This window comes from Piliocolobus tephrosceles, chromosome 2 (assembly GCF_002776525.5).
Source record: "Piliocolobus tephrosceles isolate RC106 chromosome 2, ASM277652v3, whole genome shotgun sequence".
Taxonomy (NCBI): Eukaryota; Metazoa; Chordata; class Mammalia; order Primates; family Cercopithecidae; genus Piliocolobus; species Piliocolobus tephrosceles.
In genome coordinates, this window is record NC_045435.1 from 89106479 (window position 1) to 89126840 (window position 20362).

At 48.2% G+C, this 20362-nt stretch overlaps 1 protein-coding gene across 2 annotated transcripts in view; it reads left to right on the forward strand.

Annotated features, from left to right (window-relative positions):
* Window positions 1-14604: 14604 nt before the first annotated feature.
* Window positions 14605-20362, forward strand: part of ELP6 (elongator acetyltransferase complex subunit 6) — a 19056-nt gene continuing 13298 nt past the window's right edge. The window contains exons 1-3 of one of the 2 annotated variants that reach the window (XM_023231668.1): window positions 14605-14835; window positions 17124-17202; window positions 18106-18176. In XM_023231668.1, coding sequence (XP_023087436.1) covers window positions 14782-14835; window positions 17124-17202; window positions 18106-18176 — 204 coding nt within the window. In that variant the 5' untranslated portion in view covers window positions 14605-14781. The remainder of the gene's footprint in view (window positions 14836-17123; window positions 17203-18105; window positions 18177-20362) is intronic. The other variant, XM_023231669.2, reaches the window with a different exon arrangement.

The following is a 20362-nucleotide window of genomic DNA, read 5'->3' on the forward strand; positions in this document are numbered from 1 at the left end:
GCCTGGATAATTTTTTGTACTTTTAGTAGAGACAGGGTTTCACTATGTTGGCCAGGCTGGTCTCCAACTCCTGACCTCAGGTGACCTGCCCGACCTCCCAAAGTGCTAGGATTACAGGCATGAGCCACCGTGCCCAGCCTGAACATGCTTTCTTACTACCTTCTGGCCTCCATTGTTGCTGATAAGAAGCTACCTGTAGCCCGGTGCGGTGGCTCACACCTGTAATCCCAGCACTTCAGGAGGCCGAGGCCGGTAGATTACGAGGTCAGGAGTTTGAGACCAGCCTGGCCAACATGGTGAAACCCCATCTCTACTAAAAATACAAAAATTAGCTGGGTATGGTGGTGTGTGCCTGTAATCCCAGCTACTCAGGAGGCTGAGGCAGGAGAACTGCTTGAACTGGGACCCAGGAGGTGGAGGTTGCAGTGAGCCGAGATTGCAACATTGCACTCCAGCCTGGGCAACAAGAGTGAAACTGTTTAAAAAAAAAAAAAAACAGGCCGGGCGTGGTGGCTCAAGCCTGTAATCCCAGCACTTTGGGAGGCCGAGACGGGCGGATCACGAGGTCAGGAGATGGAGACCATCCTGGCTAACACGGTGAAACCCTGTCTCTACTAAAAATACAAAAGTTAGCTGGGTGTGGTGGTGGGCGCCTGTAATCCCAGCTATTCAGGAGGCCAGGGCAAGAGAATCGATTGAACCCGGGAGGCGGAAGTTGCAGTGAGCTGAGATCATGCTACTGTACTCCAGTCTGGGCAACAGAGCAAGACTTCTGTCTAAAAAAAAAAAAATAGCTGCGTGTAGTGGCTGAGGTGAGAGCACCGCTTGAGCCCAGGAAGTCGAGGCTGCAATGAGCTGTGATCCCTCCACTGTACTCCAGCCTAGGGAACAGAGGCTGTCTCTAAAAAAATTTTAAATAATAATAATTTCTTTTTTTCTTTCTTTCTTTTTTTTTTTTTTTTTTTTTTGTTTTGAGATGAAGCGTCTCTCTGTCACCCAGGCTGGAGTGCAGTGGTGTGCCAGCTCATTGCAACCTCCACCTTCTGGGTTTAAGCGATTCTCCTGCCACAGCCTCCCGCGTAGCTGGGATTACAGGCATGCACCACCTTGCCTGGTCAATTTTTTTATTTTTAGTAGGATGGGGTTTCACCATGTTGGCCAGACTGGTCTGGAACTCCTGACCTCAAGTGATCCACCCACCTTGGCCTCCCAAAGTGCTGGGATTACAGGCATGAGCCACCACACCCAGCATCTGTCTATTTACTGATATTCTCTATTTGATGGGACATTTTCATCACACCTTCCTTTACTTCTTTTTTTTTTTTTTTTTTTTTTTTTTGAGGTGGGATCTTGGCTCTATCATCATCCAGGCTGGAGTACAGTGGCTCGATCTCAGCTCACTGCAGCCTTGACTGCCCAGGCTTAAGTGATCCTCCCACCTCAGCCTCCCAACTAGCTGGGACCAGGGGCACATGCCACCATACCCAACTAGTTTTTTAAATTATTTGTAGAGACAGGGTCTCACTATGTTGCCAAGTTGGTCTCGAACTCCTGGGCTCGAGCTATCCTCGCACCTCAGCCTCCCAGAGTGCTGGGATTACAGGTGTGAGCTACAGTGCCCAGCCCCTTTACTTCTTTAATCGTGGTTTTCTCTGGCTATTTGAAAATACTCATAATGATTACTTTGAAGTCTTTCCATGAAATCTGACATCTGAACTTTCCCACAGGTAGTTTCTATTGCCTGTTTTTTTCCCTGGGGTATGGGTCAGACCTTCCTGTTTCTTTGCATGTCTTGTAAGTAATTTGTTATTGGAAACTGGACATTTTAGGTAATATATTGTGAAACTCTGGGCACTGGTTTCTCTGTTCCATGGCTTGTTATTGGTTTTTGTTTGTTTGGTGACTAGTGGATTTAGTGAAGTCTATACTCATTGGCCCCCCCACCAATCCCAATCACCACCCATAGTGTGAAGCCTCTTATGTTGCTCCCCGGAGGGCACAGCCTTGGGTATGCTCGCAGTCGCCCTGGGATGGCAGTGATTCTGGCAGGACTTTGTCTCACTCCCTGACCACACACAGCTGTGAGACTCCGCTAATTGCTGGCTGATTGCTCTACTGTTTTCAACAATTCCTTGGGGTACAAATTGCTCTACGGAGGAATCCAATTAAATCTGGACTTTTGTGAAGGAATCGCTCTCTCTCTCTCCTTTTCTTTTTTCTTTTTCTTTTTCTTTTTTTTTTGAGACGGAGTCTCGCTCTGTCGCCCAGGCTGGAGTGCTGTGGCCGGATCTCAGCTCACTGCAAGCTCCGCCTCCCGGGTTCATGCCATTCTCCTGCCTCAGCCTCCCGAGTAGCTGGGACCACAGGCGCCGCCACCTCGCCCGGCTAGTTTTTTGTAGTTTTTAGTAGAGATGGGGTTTCACCGTGTTAGCCAGGATGGTCTCGATCTCCTGACCTCGTGATCAGCCCGTCTCGGCCTCCCAAAGTGCTGGGATTACAGGCTTGAGCCACCACGCCCGGCTCCTTTTCTTTTTTCTTTTTAGACAGTCTCGCTCTGTCCCCCAGGCTGGAATGCAGTGGCGTGATCTCAGCTCACTGCAACCTCTGCCTCCTGGGTTCAAGTGATTCTCCCACCTCGGCCAACCAAGTAGCTGGGATTACAGATGTGTGCCACCACACCCGGCTAATTTTTATATTTTTAGTAGCGATGGAGTTTCACCACGTTGGCCAAGCTGGTCTCAAACTCCTGGCTTCCAGTGACTCTCCTGCCTCTGCCTCCCAAAGCGCTGGGACTACAGGTGTGAGCCACCGTGCCTGGCCTGAAGGGATATCTCTTTAGGTCAATGATTGAGACTTGTGACTCTAGAATGGCTCTTAACTGTATCTTTCCTTGGTTCTGTCTAGTAAACTAGCCAACCTATGGTTTTGCTTCTATCTCTGATTAATTTTCCAAATTCCTCTTAATGGCATTTTTTTTTTTATCAGAACCTCAATTGTTTCTGAGAGCACCATTAGGCTTGAACTTCTCCACACTCTTGCAAACAAAGTCAATTCATTTGGGAAAACATCTGAAGCTCCTGGCCTTCCCCCTGACCCGGGCAAAATCTCTGAGCCACAGCTCTGGAGCTGGGGTCGGGGACAATGGCCCATCTCTTGCTGAGTGACACACCTGCTGTAAGAGATTGTCACTCTGTGGAGAGTAGGGAAGTAGCTCCAAGTCTTCTTGGCTTGCCTCTGCCTTATGAGTCAGAATTAAGACAATCAGGGCCCCGGTATTCTCAGTGGCACCACACACAATGTAGAGTCTCTATCCCCTGCGTGAGGTCTGGGTGCACTAAGAGAGCTACCATCTTGGTCATACTCATATAGAGCTTAGCCTCAGCAACAGGTAGCTGGGGGCCGGGTGGAAAATGCCAGCATTCTATCCCTCTTGGGAAGACAGTTCTCCTACTGGGAGCTAGTTGGAGAGGGAATCCTGTGTTCTTGGCTTAACCAGTCTGGAGTGGACTTTCCATCTCATTGAACTGGGAAGGAGAAAGAAGGAATGCATGTTGGTTTAACTATCATAGCTTTGATTAGTCCTACCAAGTTTTAGTAGATTCACTTGAATAACTATTTATTCATTTTCTGAATGCACTTAGGACCATTTCCAGAGACTTTATTTTGGTTTTTTTGTTTTTGTATTTTTTTGAGACTGAGTTTCACACTGTTGCGCAGGCTGGAGTGCAGTGGCGTGATCTTGGCTCACAGCAACCTCCGCCTTCTGGGTTCAAGCAATTATCATGCCTCAGCCTCCCAAGTAGCTGGGACTACAGCCTCCACACCTGGCTAATTTTTGTATTTTTAGTAGAGACAGGGTTTCACCGTGTTGGCCAGGCTGGTCTCAAACTACTGACTTCAGGTGATCCACCCGTCTTGGTCTCCCAAAGTGCTGGGATTACAGGTGTGAGCTACTGTGCCCAGCCTGTGTTTCTATTTTTGAGACAAGGTTTTCTCTGTTGCCCAGGCTGGAGTGGAGTGGCATGATCATAGCTCACTGCAGCCTTGAACTCCTGGGCTAAAGCAATCCTCTCGCCTTGGCCTCCCAAAGTGCTGGGATTATAGGCATGAGCCGTCACATCTGGCCCTGGATAGTTTTTTTTTTAACATTCTCCTCTCCCTGTCCCCACTATAAGTCTTGGTTTAGCCCCTCCCAGACTCCTGCCCCACCCCTTCTGAGGCAGCCAGTGCTGTGGCTTCAGTGGCTGGTCTAAAAACCATGCACTGGCGGCTGGGCACTGGCTCACTCCTGTAACCCCAGCACTTTGGGAGGCTGAGGCAGGCAGATGACCTGAGGTTAGGAGTTTGAGACCAGCCAGGCCAACATGGCAAAACCTCCGTGTCTACTAAAAATACAAAAATTAGCTGGGTGTGGTGGCAGGCACCTGTAACCCCAGCTACTCGGGAGGCTGAGGTAGTAGAATCCCTTGAACCCAGAGGCACAGGTTACAGTGAGCCTAGATCACACCACTGGACTCCAGCCTGGGTGACAAAAGCAAGACTCCATCTAAATCAATCAATCAATAAACAAACCAACCATGCGTTGGCTGCATCTCTCCCACCTCCTCCCAGCATGGCCCCCACAGCCCTTGCCTTCCTCTCATGGTGGACACACCACCTCACAGACTCTCCTCGGATGTCACCGTGGACTTCTTTTGTGTGCTCAGCTCTCACCTCACACGAGTCTCCTCTACCCCAAGGCTCCTCCAACATGGGGTAGCGGGGCAGGCTCAGCAGATAGCTCAGCGGTGCAGGCAACCAGCCCTATTAGGGTTGACCCTCCACTTAGTGGAGACAGATGACAGAAAAGTGTTCCAGCGGTTCGGCACAGTGGCTCACACCTGTAATCCTAGCACTTTGGGAGGTTGAGGTAGGAGGATCACTTGAGGCAAGGAGTTTGAGACCAGCCTGGGCAACATAGTGAGACAATATCTCTACAAAAAATAAAATTAGCTGAGCATGGTGGTGCACACCTGTGGTCCCAGATACTCAGGAGGCTGAGACTGGAGGATCACTTGAGACTAAGAGGTTGAGGCTGCCATGAGTCATGACTGCACCACTGCACTCTAGCTTGGGCAACAGAGCAAGAACCTGTCTTGAAATAAATAAATAAAAAGAAAGTTGTTCCAGTCATCTGTCTGGCATGTGTACAGCTCTGGGAGACACTGCTGGCTTCTCCCAGACCCCAGCCAGCTCCTCCACTTTGACAACTCCTGCCTGCCCAGGCCTCTCCTACTTCTGCCTGACTCCTTTATTTCCTTCCTAATAAAGGAACTCCACTCAGCTCAGCCTTTGGGGAAGCAAGGCTAAATATACTCTTTTGTCATCTTTTGTGACCCTCTTGCAAGCACATCTTTCTCCAGCTATACCATATTGACCACAGTTCCTTGTCTCATTCCTCACATTTCTTGGCACCTACTGTATCAGAGGTATTCTTCTAGATGCTAGGGGTACATGAGTGAAGAAAAGAGACAAAAATTTCTACCCTCACTGGGCTTACATTCTACTGAGGAAGGGCACTGGGTAAGCAAAGTGAATTGTGAGGAGGTGGTAAGTTCTGCAGAGAAATTAAGCAGGATGGGGATGGGTGGAGCTGGAGTGTTGCGGGCTGGGCTTTTCAGAGGCATTTGCTAAGATGGAATATGAGGCCAACACCTGTGGAAGGAAGGCGGCAGAAGCAGGATTGGGCAGGAGAACCTGAACGGTGGTGGGCGCCCAAAAAAGTCTTGGAGAAGTTAGGCAGTCGGACAGAGTCCCACATGAGATGGAAACGGCCGGTTCTTTATGGCCCCCCACTCTGCTCAGTCACCAGATGAAGGCTGTCCTAGGAGGGGTGTGGCCTCCGGTGAGGCTGTATGCAGCGTGCTGGGCCCTGCAGGAGCAGAGAGCTGGAGGGTGTCTAGTGACCGCTCTTCCCCGGGGTCCCGCTCAAAGGGATGTAGTGGTGCTGCCTGTGTCTACTACAGGGGTGTGCTCAGGGAAGGCCTGAAGGAGTTCAAGGAAACGTGCCCTGCAGACACCTGGGGGAATAGCTCATAAACAAAGAGAACAGAAGCACATGGCCCCTGAGTGTGCCTGTGTCTGAGGCCTGGAGTAACAGCGCGGAGCCTGGTGGTGCCGTGGTGAGTGGGCCGTGGGTAAGGATTCCAAGCAGCCAGGGCTGTGAGGCCACTGTGAGGACTCTGACTCGCACTCTGATCTGGAGGGGAGCTGTGAAGGGAAGAGGGCAGTGGGGACATTCCTTAAGTCAGGACAGCCTAGAGCAGGAGAGCCCATGAGGACTACCACTGGGCTCGAGAGAGAGGAGTTAAGGGCAGGCTGGGGCAGGGGCAGCAGAGAGATTGCCAGATGCAGGGCAGATTCCCACCTCTGAGGACTGTCTGCAGTGGGCTCTGCCCACGTGCTGGCCATTGCAACTGTTTCCAGCACTCAGGATTTGTGACTAAGAGCTTTAGCCAGTGTCTGCTGCCCTCTGGTGGGTGTGCTGGAGATAACCCAAGGCTGCTTCCCGCTTTTTTCTTTTGTCAACAGTTTATGGGTTCTACAGGTTCACCTTGAACTCTGTGGTATGAAAACTCTCTAGGCTGGGTGTGGTAGCTCACACCTGTAATCTCAGCACTTTGGGAGACTGAAATGGGAGGATCGCTTGAGCCCAGGAGTTCCAGACCAGCCTGGGCAATATGGCAAAACTCCATCACTATTATTATTATTATAATATTTATATTTATTTATTTTTGAGATGAAGTCTTGCTCTGTTGCCCAGGCTGGAGTGCAGTGGCGTGATCTTGGCTCACTGCAACCTTCAATCCCCAAGTTCAAGCAATTCTCGTATCTCAGCCTCTTGAGTAACTGGGACTACAGGCGCACGCCACCACACCTGGCTAATTTTTGTATTTTTAGTAGAGACAGGTTTCACTATGTTGGCCAGGCTGGTTTTGAACTCCTGACCTCAAGTGATCTGCCTGCTTCAGCCTCCTCAAGTGCTGGGATTTTTTTTTTTTTTTTTGAGATGAAGTCTCGCCCTGTTGCCCAGGCTGGAGTGCAGTGGCCAAATCTCAGCTCACTGCAAGCTCCGCCTCCCGAGTTTAGGCCATTCTCCTGCCTCAGCCTCCCAAGTAGCTGGGACTACAGGCGCCCGCCACCTCGCCTGGCTAGTTTTTTGTATTTTTTTTTTTAGTAGAGACGGGGTTTCACCGGGTTAGCCAGGATGGTCTCGATCTCATGACCTTGTGATCCGCCCGTCTTGGCCTCCCAAAGTGCTGGGATTACAGGCTTGAGCCACCGCGCCCGGCCAAGTGCTGGGATTACAGGCGTAAGCCACCACACCTGGTGGCCCCCATCTCTATTATTTTAAAAACAAAACAAACAAAAACCTCTTGTCACAGATGATAGAGGTGTCAGACCACAACCTGTTGATGAGGCAGCAACTCATCAACTGAGAGACAGGGAGGCGCAGGGAGCCATGGTGTCCATGCAGCACCGTGTGGACTGGGGCTGGCAGGGCCCATGCTGTTTTCTAGTAGTGAGGGTCACCAGCACCTGGAAGAGAAGTGGGGCTAAAGGATGCATCCAGGACTGGGAGCTGTAGAGCAGGTGCCATTCCCAGGAGGCCAACAAGATGAAGACGTTGAGGATGCTTGCAAGAGAACTCTGAGTTCAAGGGTAGTTCATAGATTCCTGCTAGGGATGGAAGGAAATGGAGCTAATGGAAAGAAAATGCAGATGATGAAGGCCTGTAGATCCAAACAGAGCTGAAGATATAGTGAACTGAGGGCGTTGAAGGGACTGTGGACAGAGGGAGCTATGGGAACTGCAAAGCCATGGGAGGTGTGGCTCCCCTTGTGGCTGCTGGAACCCAGACACCTGCGCTCACTCACCCCTGCTGCCTCTGCTGAGACTGTCGCTGCCTGCTGCAGCCCAGTCACCCACTACTGATGCTGACCCTGCCAGGGGAGTGATCATGAGCAGAAGAATTCCTTCTTCCTGCCTTCCAGTCTCCTGCCAGTGTCTCCCTGACAGAGCAGCATTGGAAGCCAGCTGGAAAAGCAGTCTGGAAGATTTAGTTTACAGGCTTCCAGCCCACTCAATACAGAGGAGAGCGCTCCAGGCCAGGGGAGGTAGGAGCTTCCCAATTGCTAAGTAAAATCCCCTTCACCTTTTTGTTCCTCCAGTCCTTCCAACACCATTCTGCCCAATTTCCTTTAGAGAAGCTGTTTGAAGTTTCCATAGTTGCACTATTCTGTTCAACATGTGCATAAACAACAATGGGGGAAAATCCAAGTATTCCAGGACCTGAAGCTTATACAATTGGAGGGGAGTTCTCTTTGACAAAAAGAGTACAGCATTATGAACAGTAGATTAGCTTTATCAGCTTTATGATAAATTCACCTCTGCCTATAACCCAACAATTCCACTCCAGATACTAGAGAAACTCCTGCATATGTTCACCAAGGACATGGTTTAGTATGTTCATGAGGGCATCGTTTTCTGTTTTGTTTTGTTTTTAGGCAGAGTCTTGCTTGTCGCCCAGGCTGGAGCACAATGGTATAATCTTGGCTCACTGCAACCCCCCCGTCTCCTAGGCTCAAGCCATCCTCCCACCTCAGCCACCTGAGTAGCTGAGACTACAGGCATGCACCACCATGCCTGGCTGATTTTTGTATTTTTAGTAGAGACAAGGTTTCACCATGTTGCCCAGGCTGGTCTTGAACTCCTGGCCTTAAGTGATCTGCCTGCCTCAGCCTCCCAACCTGTTGGGATTATAGGTGTGAGCCACTGCACCTGGCCAATGAGGGCATCTTTCTAATAGGAAAATAAGTAGAACTAACTCATCACTCTCAAAACAAGAATGAATAAATATAGGAAGAATCAATATTTTATATTAAATATATATTGATTATCCTCAAACTATATCTAAGATTCAATATACATGGATTAAACTAGAACCAAAAAGTAATAAGAAGAAAGAAATGGAAGAAAAAAAGGGAGGGAAAAGAAAGATCCAACATAATACCAATCAACTTACCAGCAAAGTCAAATGCAACATGCTATTCCAAATGCAACATGCTATTCCAAAATGGATCTGCATTCCTTCACACCAAACACAAAAATCAACTGCAGATAGATTAAAGACTTAAATGTGAAAAGAAATTCTTTATAACTTTTCAAGAAAATATAAGAGAATATCTTTATGATCTTTGGGGTAAGAAAGACCTTTTTTAAAAAACTCAATAAGCTCAAACAGTAAAGGAATATGTTCTTAACTTTGGATCTCAAAAGATAATCAAAGCAAAATAAAACAACAACAAAAAGATAATCCACAGACTTCCATTTCCAGCAAAGGACATAATCCATGAGAGATGGGAAAATAATGTGATGAACCTAGGATCATCTCAGTTCATGCCACCTTAAAAGAATTTCCAGACAGTGAGGAGAAACTAAGGTGGAGCCTAGAATATTTCTTTTTTCTTTCTTTTTTTGACAGGGTCTCACTCTGTTGCCCAGGCTAGAATGCAGGGGTGCAATCACAGCTTACTATAGCCTCGATCTCCCAGGCTCATGTAATCCTCCTACCTCAGCCTCCCAAGTAGCTGGGACTACAGGTGTGTGCCACCATGCCCGCATGGTGTTTTTGTATTTTTAATAGGGAGGGATTCACCACGTTGCCCAGGCTGGTCTCAAACTCCTGGGCTCAAATGATCCACCCACCTCGGCCTCCCAAAGTGCCGGGATTACAGGTGTGAGCCACCGTGCCTGGCCCTGGAATACTCCTTGAGTTGAAAAGACAGAGCTGAGAGTCTGGAGAGACCAAGGCAGCTAGAGTTCATAGGACAGAGCACCAGAGATGACAGTGTTGCACAGCGAACCTGGAGATTTGCAGAGGGTCACACAAGCATTCAGCATACAAGGAAACTACCAAGGCCAGAAAAACGAGTATCAAAAAGAGGGAACAGGCCGGGCGTGGTGGCTCAAGCCTGTAATCCCAGCACTTTGGGAGGCCGAGACGGGAGGATCACGAGGTCAGGAGATCGAGACCATCCTGGCTAACATGGTGAAACCCCGTCTCTACTAAAAAATACAAAAATCTAGCCGGGCGAGGTGGCGGCGCCTGTAGTCCCAGCTACTCCGGAGACTGAGGCAGGAGAATGGCGTAAACCCGGGAGGCGGAGCTTGTAGTGAGCTGAGATCCCACCACTGCACTCCAGCCTGGGCAACAGAGCGAGACTCCGTCTCAAAAAAAAAAATAAAAAAAGAGGGAACATTTTCAACCTGATAAAGGGCCTCCACGAAAAATCCACAGCTAACATATATTTAATGGTGAAAGACTGAAAGACTGAAATGGTGAATCAGAAATAACACAAGGATGTCTGCTCTCACCATTTCTAGCCAGTGCACTCAAGCAAGAAAAGCAAATCAAAGGCATCTAGACTGGAAAGGAAGAAGAAAACTGTCTTTATTCATGGATGACATAATCATCTATACAGAAAATCCAAGAAAAATCTTCAAAAAGCTACTAGAATGAATAAACGAGTTTAGCAAAGTTGCAGAATAAGATCAATATACAGAAATTAATTGTATTTTGGCTGGGCGCAATGGTTCATGCCTGTAATCTCAGCACTTTGGGAGGCTGAGGCGGGTGGATCATGAGGTCAAGAGATCAAGACCATCCTGGCCAACATAGTGAAACCCCATCTCTATTCAAAATACAAAAATTAGCTGGGCATGGCGGCACACGCCTGTAGTCCCAGCTACTGGGGAGGCTGAGGCAGGAGAATCACTTGAACCCAGGAGATGGAGGTTGCAGTGAGCCAAGATTGCACCACTGCACTGCAGCCTGGCAACACAGTGAGACTCCATCTCAAAAAAGAAAAAAAAAAAAGGACAAAATATTTGAACAGACACACTTCACCAAAGGTATATGGATGGCAAATAAGCACATGAAAAGATGGTCAACATCACTCATTACTACAGAAATGCAAACTAAAAGCGCAATGTGGCCAGGCACAATGGCTCATACCTGTAATCCCCAACACTTCGGGAGGCCGAGGCGGGTGGATCATGAGGTCAAGAGATCAAGACCATCCTGGCCAACATGGTGAAACCCCATCTCTATTCAAAATACAAAAATTAGCCGGGCATGGCGGCATGTGCCTGTAGTCCCAGCTACTTGGGAGGCTGAGGCATGAGAATCAATTGAACCCAGGAGGTGGCAGAGATTGCAGTGAGCCAAGATCATGCCACTACGCCCCTGCCTGGGCCAGAGAGCGAGACTCTGTCTCCAAAAAACAAAAACAAAAACAAAAAAATAAAAATACAGAAATTAGCTGGATGTGTGGTGGACATCTGTAATCCCAGCTACTCAGGAGGCTGGGGTAGGAGAATTGCTGAAACCGGGGAGGTGGAGGTTGCAGTGAGCCAAGATCGCAGATTATACTACAGCCTGGGCAACAGGGAAAGACTCCATCTTAAAAAAAAAAAAAAAAAAAAGAGGTTCATGCCATTCTCCTGCCTCAGCCTCCCGAGTAGCTGGGACTACAGGCGCCCGCAACCATGCCGGCTAATTTTTTTGTATTTTTTTAGTAGAGACAAGGTTTCACCCTGTTAGCCAAGATGGTCTCAAGAGACCTCATGATCCACCCACCTCAGCCTCCCAAAGTGCCAGGATTACAGGCGTGAGCCACGGCACCCGGTCCAATGCCTGGCAGTCTTTTAGGCACTGAGGATATAATAGCAAAGAAGACAGGCAAAAATCCCTGTCCTCTTGCCTTTTGGTACTAAAGTTCAAATAAGGAAAGTAAGAAACATAAAATTAGCTCAGACTGTGAAAACCTGTCCTGCTATTTATCATCACAGATAATAGATGTGCAGGCTGGAGTGCAATGGCGTGATCTCGGCTCACTGCAACCTCTGTCTCCTGGGTTCAAGGGATCCTCCCCCGCTCAGTCTCCCAGGTAGCTGGGATTAAACATACTGCAGCTGTAGTCTCATAAATAACCTCTTTCTTTGAGAAACTACCACTTTTTTCTTTTTCTTTTCTTTCTTTCTTTTCCCCTTCCTTCCTTCCTTCCTTCCTTCCTTCCTTCCTTCCTTCTTTCCTTCTCTTTTCCCTTCCTTCTCTTCTCTTCTCTTTTTTCTTTCACAGTCTGGAGTGCAGTGGTGTGATCTTGGCTCATTGCAACCTCCACCTCCTGGCTTCAAGTGATTCTCTTGCCTCAGCCTTTCATGTAACATGAACCACCTGGCCTGGTGGAGACTACTACTTTCTCAGCAAGAAACTTTGTTTTCTAAAATTAAAACTTTGCTGATTGACATCACGACTATTCCCTCCAGGCAATGACCACAAGGAATATACTTATTACTGAAAACACTAAGTTTATTACTCATTGCTATGAGGGAGAATGTACACCACGGGGGAACCATGGGGTATCTCATTAAGACAGTGTTAGAAAACAATTACAGGATTTGGGCTTGTTAAGTGATTTAGGGGAGGGTTTAAGGAAGTACAGCTTTGCTCAGGGATGGATGCTGTCAGAAGGTTGGGGTAATTCTATGCTTAGGTACCCTGATATATCTTATTTACAGGGAGGAATCTTTGCAACGCCAGTATGTGATAAACAACTGGTATCAGGCCAAAAAAAAAAAAAAGAACTTGTATCAGGCTAAAAAGATTGGTAAAGAAGAGGTACTCTTATTGCTGGGAAATGAGATGTTTGGTTGTGGCTTGGACAATGTATGTGTTTTGTGTTCAACATTGATTATGGAGTGGTCTAGTTTTGTCTTGATCCATCACTATCAGTCTGATGTTGATGTTTCGTGAAATTGTTTATGCTCAACAGGAACACCAAGACCTAGCTGTGAGGGTTACGCCAATTTTTTTTTTCTCTTTCTCACATTTCAATAAACATGAAACATCTCATTCTTGGCTGAAGGATCTACGTCCCTTTGACACAGAGCAGCAGCCTTGATTTCCATCCCAGGTGCAGAGCTTCAGCTAATGATTACATTCTACATCTATCTTAACAACTTGCAGTTTCCAGAGAAACAACCCTGGGTCCCCTTTGCAGTCCACCCCAGAGTAGGACTCCTCCACACACAGCTGTGCTGTGCTTTGAGCATTATCAAACATCGCTTCACTTAAATTTCACCTGAATTCGATTCTTTCCCAAATCATATAACAATTCTCTTTTATTTTAGTGACTGTCAATAAACTTGACTTTGGTTGAACTACAGGTTTGTCCACTGAACTGAGGCTGATTGGGCTAGAACAAAACTATATACGGTATAATAGATACAAACCTTATGGAAAAAAAAGCAAGGAAAAAGAAGTGTTCGGAAAGGGACAGTTTGTGATTTAAGTAAGGTGCTCAGGGAAGGCCTCACGAATAAAGTGACATCTGAACAAAGACCTGAAGAAAGTGGGGAATTTTAAAATCAGCTGAATATCTGGGAAAAGAGGCATTCCAGGAAGAGGAAAGAGTTAGTGCAAAGGCTCTGAGGACAGGCATACAGGGAGTGTTGCAACTACGCTTTTTTTTTTTTGACGAAGTCTCGCACTGCTGCCCAGGCTACAGTGCAATGGCGCGATCTCCGCTGACTGCAACCTCCGCCTTCGGGGTTCAAGCGATTCTACTGGCTCAGCCTCCTGAGTGGCTGGAATTACAGGCTCCCCCCACCACGCCCGGCTAATTTTTTGTATTTTTAATAGAGAAGGGGTTTCACTATGTTGGCCAGGCTGGTCTGCGAACTCTTGACCTCTTGATCCCTCCGTCTCGGCCTCCCAAAGTGCTGGGATTACAGGCGTGAGCCACCGCGCCCGGCCGCAACCACCCTTTCTCAGTGAGACCCACCCTGACAACCTCTTTAATTCTGAAACCTACCTTGCCCCCATTGCTACTCCCCAATCCCGCTTTGCTTTCCTCCACATAACTTTTCAAGATATAATTCCGTGTCGGCAGGGCGTGGTGGCTCATGCCTGTAATCCCAGCACTTTGGGAGGCCGAGGCGGGTGGATTATGAGGTCGGGAGATCCAGACTATCCTGGCTAACACGGTGAAACCCCGTCTCCACTAAAAATACACAATATTAGCCGGGCTTGGTGCCGGGCGCCTGTAGTACCAGCTACTCCGGAGGCTGAAGCAGGAGAATGGCGTGAACCCGGGAGGCGGAGCTTGCAGTGAGCCGAGATCGCGCCACTGCACTTCAGCCTGGGCGACAGAGCAAGACTCCGTCTCAATTAAAAAAAAAAGATAATAATTAAAAAATAATAATTTCCTGTCCTTTGTTTTCGTTTACCGATGAGCCCAAGCTCCCAGGAGTGTGGGGCACACAGAGGGCGCTTGACAGCCACTCTGTCAAGTGGAGGAAAGGAGGCCCGGGGTTGGGCAGAGAGCGAGGCCAAGGGAAGGAGAATACTCGGTTGTGTGGAGCTTTGGGGGCCACTGGGAGGGCTCGGGCGCCAGGCCGATCTGCGCGGAATGAGCCGCCACAGGTCACTGGCAGTCCTACAGAGAAGCCCATCGTTTCCAACTACCTGGGACTCGACGCATGTCTATGCGCTTGCGCAGCGGCCCCATCGAGGCACCCGCCTCATTGGCTGTGGCTGGCTCGCAAAAGTGGCGTTGCGCATGCGCGCTTCTTTGCGGGAGGTGGGCTGTCGGGTGCGTTTAGCTCTCCAGCCTCAGCCTCCATCGCCTTTTCAGCACCCCGGGTTCTCCTCCAGAGTGTTAGTCCCAGGAGCTCGGAATGTTCGTGGAACTTAATAACTTGCTTAACACCACCCCCGACAGGGCGGAGCAGGTAAGAGGTCCCGCGGCCCGGAAGGGGGCGGGACCTGGCAGGGCGGCAGAATACTGCATCCGGGAGGCGGTGCGCACGACCCCAGGGAATGGCGCGACGACCCGGCACGGGGCACCTGGGAGTTGTAGTCCGCAGAGGGTCGACCCGGGGATTGAACTGTAGACTTGGACCCGCCGAAGGTGGGCTTCTGGGCCATCTCGTATATTCTCAAAGGCCGTACGTGCCCTTAAAAGTGTCTGGGAACCGACCGGGCACGGTGGCTCACGCCTGTAATCCCAGCAGTTTAGGAGGCCGACGCGGATGGATCATCTTAGGTCAGGAGTTCGAGACCAGTCTGGCCAACATGCTGAAACTCCGTCTTAGGAAAAATACAAAAATTAGCCGGGCGTGGTGGCGCATGCCTGTAATGCCAGCTACTCGGGAGGCTGAGACAGGAGAATAGCTTGAACCCGGGAGGCGGAGGTTGCAGTGACCTGAGATCTCGCCACCGCACTCCAGCCTGGGCGACAGAGCGGAACTCCGTCTCAAAAAAAAAAAAGTCCCTGGGAAGCATGGCCGACAGTGGGGTTGGGTTATATTCACGGACGTGAACTGGGGCGCCCTGTGCGTGTTCACTGGGGTGGGGGTCCCAGGCGCTCAGAGGAGACTGCGGAATAGGCCTGAGAGGAGGGGGGAGTTCGTATCGCCGCCGTCTTCACTGGCGAGCTTCCTAACCGCCCCCTAGCCCCGGAGCAGTCGGCACATTGTATTGAACGCTGCTGTTCTTACTCTTCTTCTTTGTGGTCTCTGATAGAACTGTTAGAAGCTGGACGTAGCAAACATTGGCTTGGACCAAGTCAGTCTTTGGCACCCCAGGCTGGCATGTTCTCTTCACACTCTGGGGCACCTTGAAACCTTTCACATTTTAGCGTAGGAGTAACCTCTTTCAGGAGCGTATCTTCTGGCTTATTTTTTTTTTTCTGATGGAATCTCGCTCCGTCGCCCGGGCTGGAGTGCACTGGCGCTAGCTATCTCGGCTCCCTGCAACCTCACCTCCTGGGTTCAAGTGATTCTCCTTATTCAGCCTCCCAGGTAGCTGGGATTACAGGCGTGCCGTACCACACCCAGCTAATTACTCGGCTAATTTTTTTTTTTTGTATTTTTTGTTAGAGACGGGGTTTCACCATGTTGGCCAGGCCGGTCTCGAACTCCTGACCTCAGGTGATCCGCCTGTCTCTGCGTCCCAAAGTGCTGGGATTACAGGCGTGAGCCACCACTCTTGGCCTGATTTATTCATAATCTTTGTCTTCCTAATGAAATGGTAAACTCCTTTTCAATGGCAACCAGGATACTATGTGTCTAAAGCCTTTTTATGACCCCATAGTGCCAAAATGTAGCTTTCAGTAGGTCCTTGTGGATTTTAGTTGCCAGGCAGTTCTTGTCCAGATGACTATGATTACCTTGCCAGTTACCACTGGTACTTCCAAAGTCAGCCTAGGGCCAGATGAGAGAATGGAGTATTCAAGTGGGCACCAGGAAATGACAGCACCAGGGGTAACCCTGAAGGTCTGACGGTGTGATATTTCATATTTTATAAGTGAAAAAACCTGAATCCCAGAGAAGTTAGGCATTTGTGGAAGGTCACACAGCAAGGAGGTGGAATGCATGATGTCACTTGATCCAGACCTTCCCTGTCACTGACAGAAATAGAGGTGAGTGGAGCGGGACAGCCAGGCTCTGCAGAGACCACCCTTGGAGGTCTTTCTAGAGCTCTCCATGATCAAGCCTCTGAAGCAGGGCCATTGGGTGAACTTTGTTATCAGACATCTCTATCAACAATTGCTTCTTCCTCCCTTCTCCCTCACCCTACAGAATAGAGTTGGCATCAGAATATAAAGTAGTTGGCGGGGAGGCCTTTTGAAGGCCTCTTCCAGTCCTAGCAATCTGATTTTCATTGGAGTCTCATGGTAAAAGCATCCTTTGTTCGGGATTCAATTCTTCCTAAGACTGGTTCCTGAATTACTAACATGAGAAGTGAGGAAGAGAAATTATTTTATTCTCTGTTTGCTTTGAGGAGGTGGAGTCTGAGATATGCCTGCCTAAGTAACAATAAGTGATAACTTTAATCTTGGATTTTCCATAATTTTGATTTATTTTCATCTTTTCAGGGTACCTTAGCATATATATCATTAAAAAAATAAACTCTTCAGGTGTAGAAATGTAGGTGTGGACACAATTGACTAGATTTCTACACTAAGCTGACCTCTTTCCAGGGAGTCTAACCTTTTTGTGTTCCTCGTAACTTTTAGGGGAAACTGACTCTACTCTGTGATGCCAAGACAGATGGGAGTTTCCTTGTACACCACTTTCTCTCCTTCTACCTCAAAGGTATGGGACTCATTGATGCTGTAGAAAAGAAACCCAAGATGGGTGCAGAAATAATAAAAACCAACACTATTTAAGGAAGCAATAACAGCATTTACAAGCCAAGCCTTGGTGTTGGGATACCTAGGGGGGCTATTTTATGAGGATAACAGATCACTGGGCCATCTCATTCCCTCCCCAGCCCTGCCAAAGAGTGGCGTGTGCTCACTGTTTCTGTGTCCTACCTTCTGCTTCTCCACCCACTGTGTGGACATTGCCTCACTGAGGTCTTATGTGGCCTCCTGATTTTGTTGCTCTTTGGTCTTTGTGTATCTCGAGGTCTCTGGGCACTGGACCCCATTGACACTTTGTCCTGGCAGTAGATGCTTCCTAAAGAACATGGCTGCTGCATGGCTGGGCGTAATGGCTCATATCTATAATCCCAGCATTCGGGAGACCCAGGCGGGAGGATGATCTGTGGCCAGCAGTTCAAGACCAGCCTGGGCAATATAGGGAGACCCTGTCTCTACAAAAAAATGCAAAAATTAGCTGGGCACACCTATAGTTCTAGCTACTCGGGAGGCTGAGGCGGGCAGATCACTTGAGGCCAGAGAAATTGAGGCTGCAGTGAGCCATGATTGTGCCACTCTAGCCTGGCCAACAGAGCGAGCTCAAATAATAATAAGAAGAAGAAGAAGAAGAAGAAGTACCTAGTACTACATCTAACGGAAATATATCTTAGAATCAGCAAAATAAGATATAACTGTTAAGAAAAAAAGTACATCTTAGAATCAAATTGCTTATGTCGGGTTGCAAAGCCTCTGGGTCTCTAGATTTGCCTCAGTGCTTTTGTTTCCAGAGGTATGAAATCAGTGAGACTGGTTGTAACCAGAGGATTTATTTAAAATCATTTGTTTTGTTTTCTAGCTAATTGTAAAGTCTGCTTTGTGGCACTCTTCCAGTCCTTCAGCCACTACAATATCGTGGGACAGAAGCTGGTAAATATTTTGGAGTTCCATGGTGAGGTCCCTGAGTGAGTGTGTGTGTCACACATAGTCTAAAGCTTGGCTTTCCTATTTGCATTGTACAGAACTTACCAAAAGAGGGACTAAAGAAATATTGAGCTGGGCACGGTGGCTCACGCCTGTAATCCCAGCACTTTGGGAGGCCAAGGTGGGCGGATCATGAGGTCAAGAGATGGAGACCATTCTGGCCAACATGGTGAAACCCCGTCTCTACTAAAAATACAAAAATTAGCTGGGCGTGGTGGTGCGTACACGTAGTCCCAGCTACTTGGGAGGCTGAGGCAGGAAAATTGCTTGTACCCGGGAGCCAGAGGTTGCAGTGAGCTGAGATCGCACTCCAGCCTGGCGACAGAGCAAGACTCTGTCTCAAAAAAAAAAAAAAAAGAAAAAGAAAGAAATCTTGGGATCCTGAACTTATTTGAAGGGCTGAGGTAGCATCTCAGCATGTTTCATTAATTGAGACTTTGTAGAACCAGACCTGCTGTTTGTAGATGTTAATTAATCAAACTCTTCTCTACTCATTCTGGACCAGTTAAGGTTTTCTCCTTCTCCGTATGAGTTTTGATTTTCGTCCTCCTTGGTTGGAGATCACACTTTGGTCTGCTGCTAAATTGGATGCCTCCCACTGTCTTTCCCTAAGTCTAGCGCTTCAGACCCCAATGTGGGGAGAGGGACTTTTGTTTCCTGCGCCTCACCACATCATACACAGGCGGGCAAGAATAAGATGGCCAAGAGGCTGATGAACTTCCTGACCTAGCCTGGGCCATTACCTGTGACTAGGTGGACCTCACTGCCTGAGAATGGAAGCTGAAGGGCTGTTTTTTGGTTTGCTTTTGGACAGGCCAGGCCTAGAGAGGGAGAGAACTGGGCTACTCTTCAGCAGTGATCTTAAAATGCCAGTCTTGGGCTGGGCGCGGTGGCTCATGCCTGTAATCGCAGCACTTTGGGAGGCCGAGGTGGGCAGATCACCTGAGGTCAGGAGTTTGAGACCAGCCTGGCCAACATAGCAAAATCCCATCTCTACTAAAAATACAAAAATTAGCTGGGCGTTTGGCGTGCGCCTGTAGAGTGACACACCTTTTCAATAAAAAGAGGAAAAAAACATATCTCCCAGAGATGCAATTCCCCTACCCTCCCCCCGCAAGATATAAGCAAATCAAGTCCAGAAATGTATAAGAAGAACTATACACCACATTTGGGTTTATTACAGTTTTGCAAAGCCGGTTCAACATTTGAAAATCAGCTATTGTAATCCACCATCTCAATAGGCTAAAGAAACAAATTCATATGATGATATCACTTAATGTAGAAAAAGCATTTGACAAAACCCAAGACCTAGTCACTATAAAAATTCTTGGCTGCCAGGGGTGGTGGCTCATGCCTTTAATCCTAACACTTTGGGATCACCTCACTCATGGGGCGTGCATTCTACTCATTTATTTCTCAGAGGATCCAGACATGGTGGCTCATGCCTATAATCCCAGCTACTTGGGAGGCTGAGGCATGAGAAGCACTTGAACCTGGGAGGCGGAAATTGTAGTGAGCCAAGATCGCACCACTGCACTCCAGCCTTGGCAAAAGAGCAAGACTCCATCTCAATACATACATACATATAAAAAAAAAAAATCCAGTCTTACTATTGGACCAAGTCACTGCCTCTTTCTCTGTTGGGCGGAAGCAAATGAGGAGGTGAGAGAATGGTAGGTTCTTTCTTTCCCATCCTTTGCAGAGAAGGGAGAACTTCCTGTGTTAGACATCAGGGCAGGAGCCCAGGGAGAACAGTCAGGATGTAAAGAAAACATGTTGCATTCCAGGGCTCTGTAGCATGGCTTTATGGCCACTGGATATGTTTCAGGATGAGACAGCAGTGTGTTCGCATGTCTAAACTGGCTACTTTTTCTTTTACCTTTGAATGATAATCAGCACAGCAGGAATGGCATGCACAGTACTTGGCATGTGAAGTACTGGAGCGTGAGCTTCTATACTCATGGCATATTGTTGCACTTACATAAATAGACTGGTAGTGAGCAAGAGCAAGGGTGATACGATCAGGAGTCTTTTTCTCTGTCAGCTGCAGCTATCAGAACAAATGGTGTTAGACGTTGGAAGACCCTGGGCATTTTGTGTGTGAATGAGCTGTTGAGACCTGATGTAGGGGC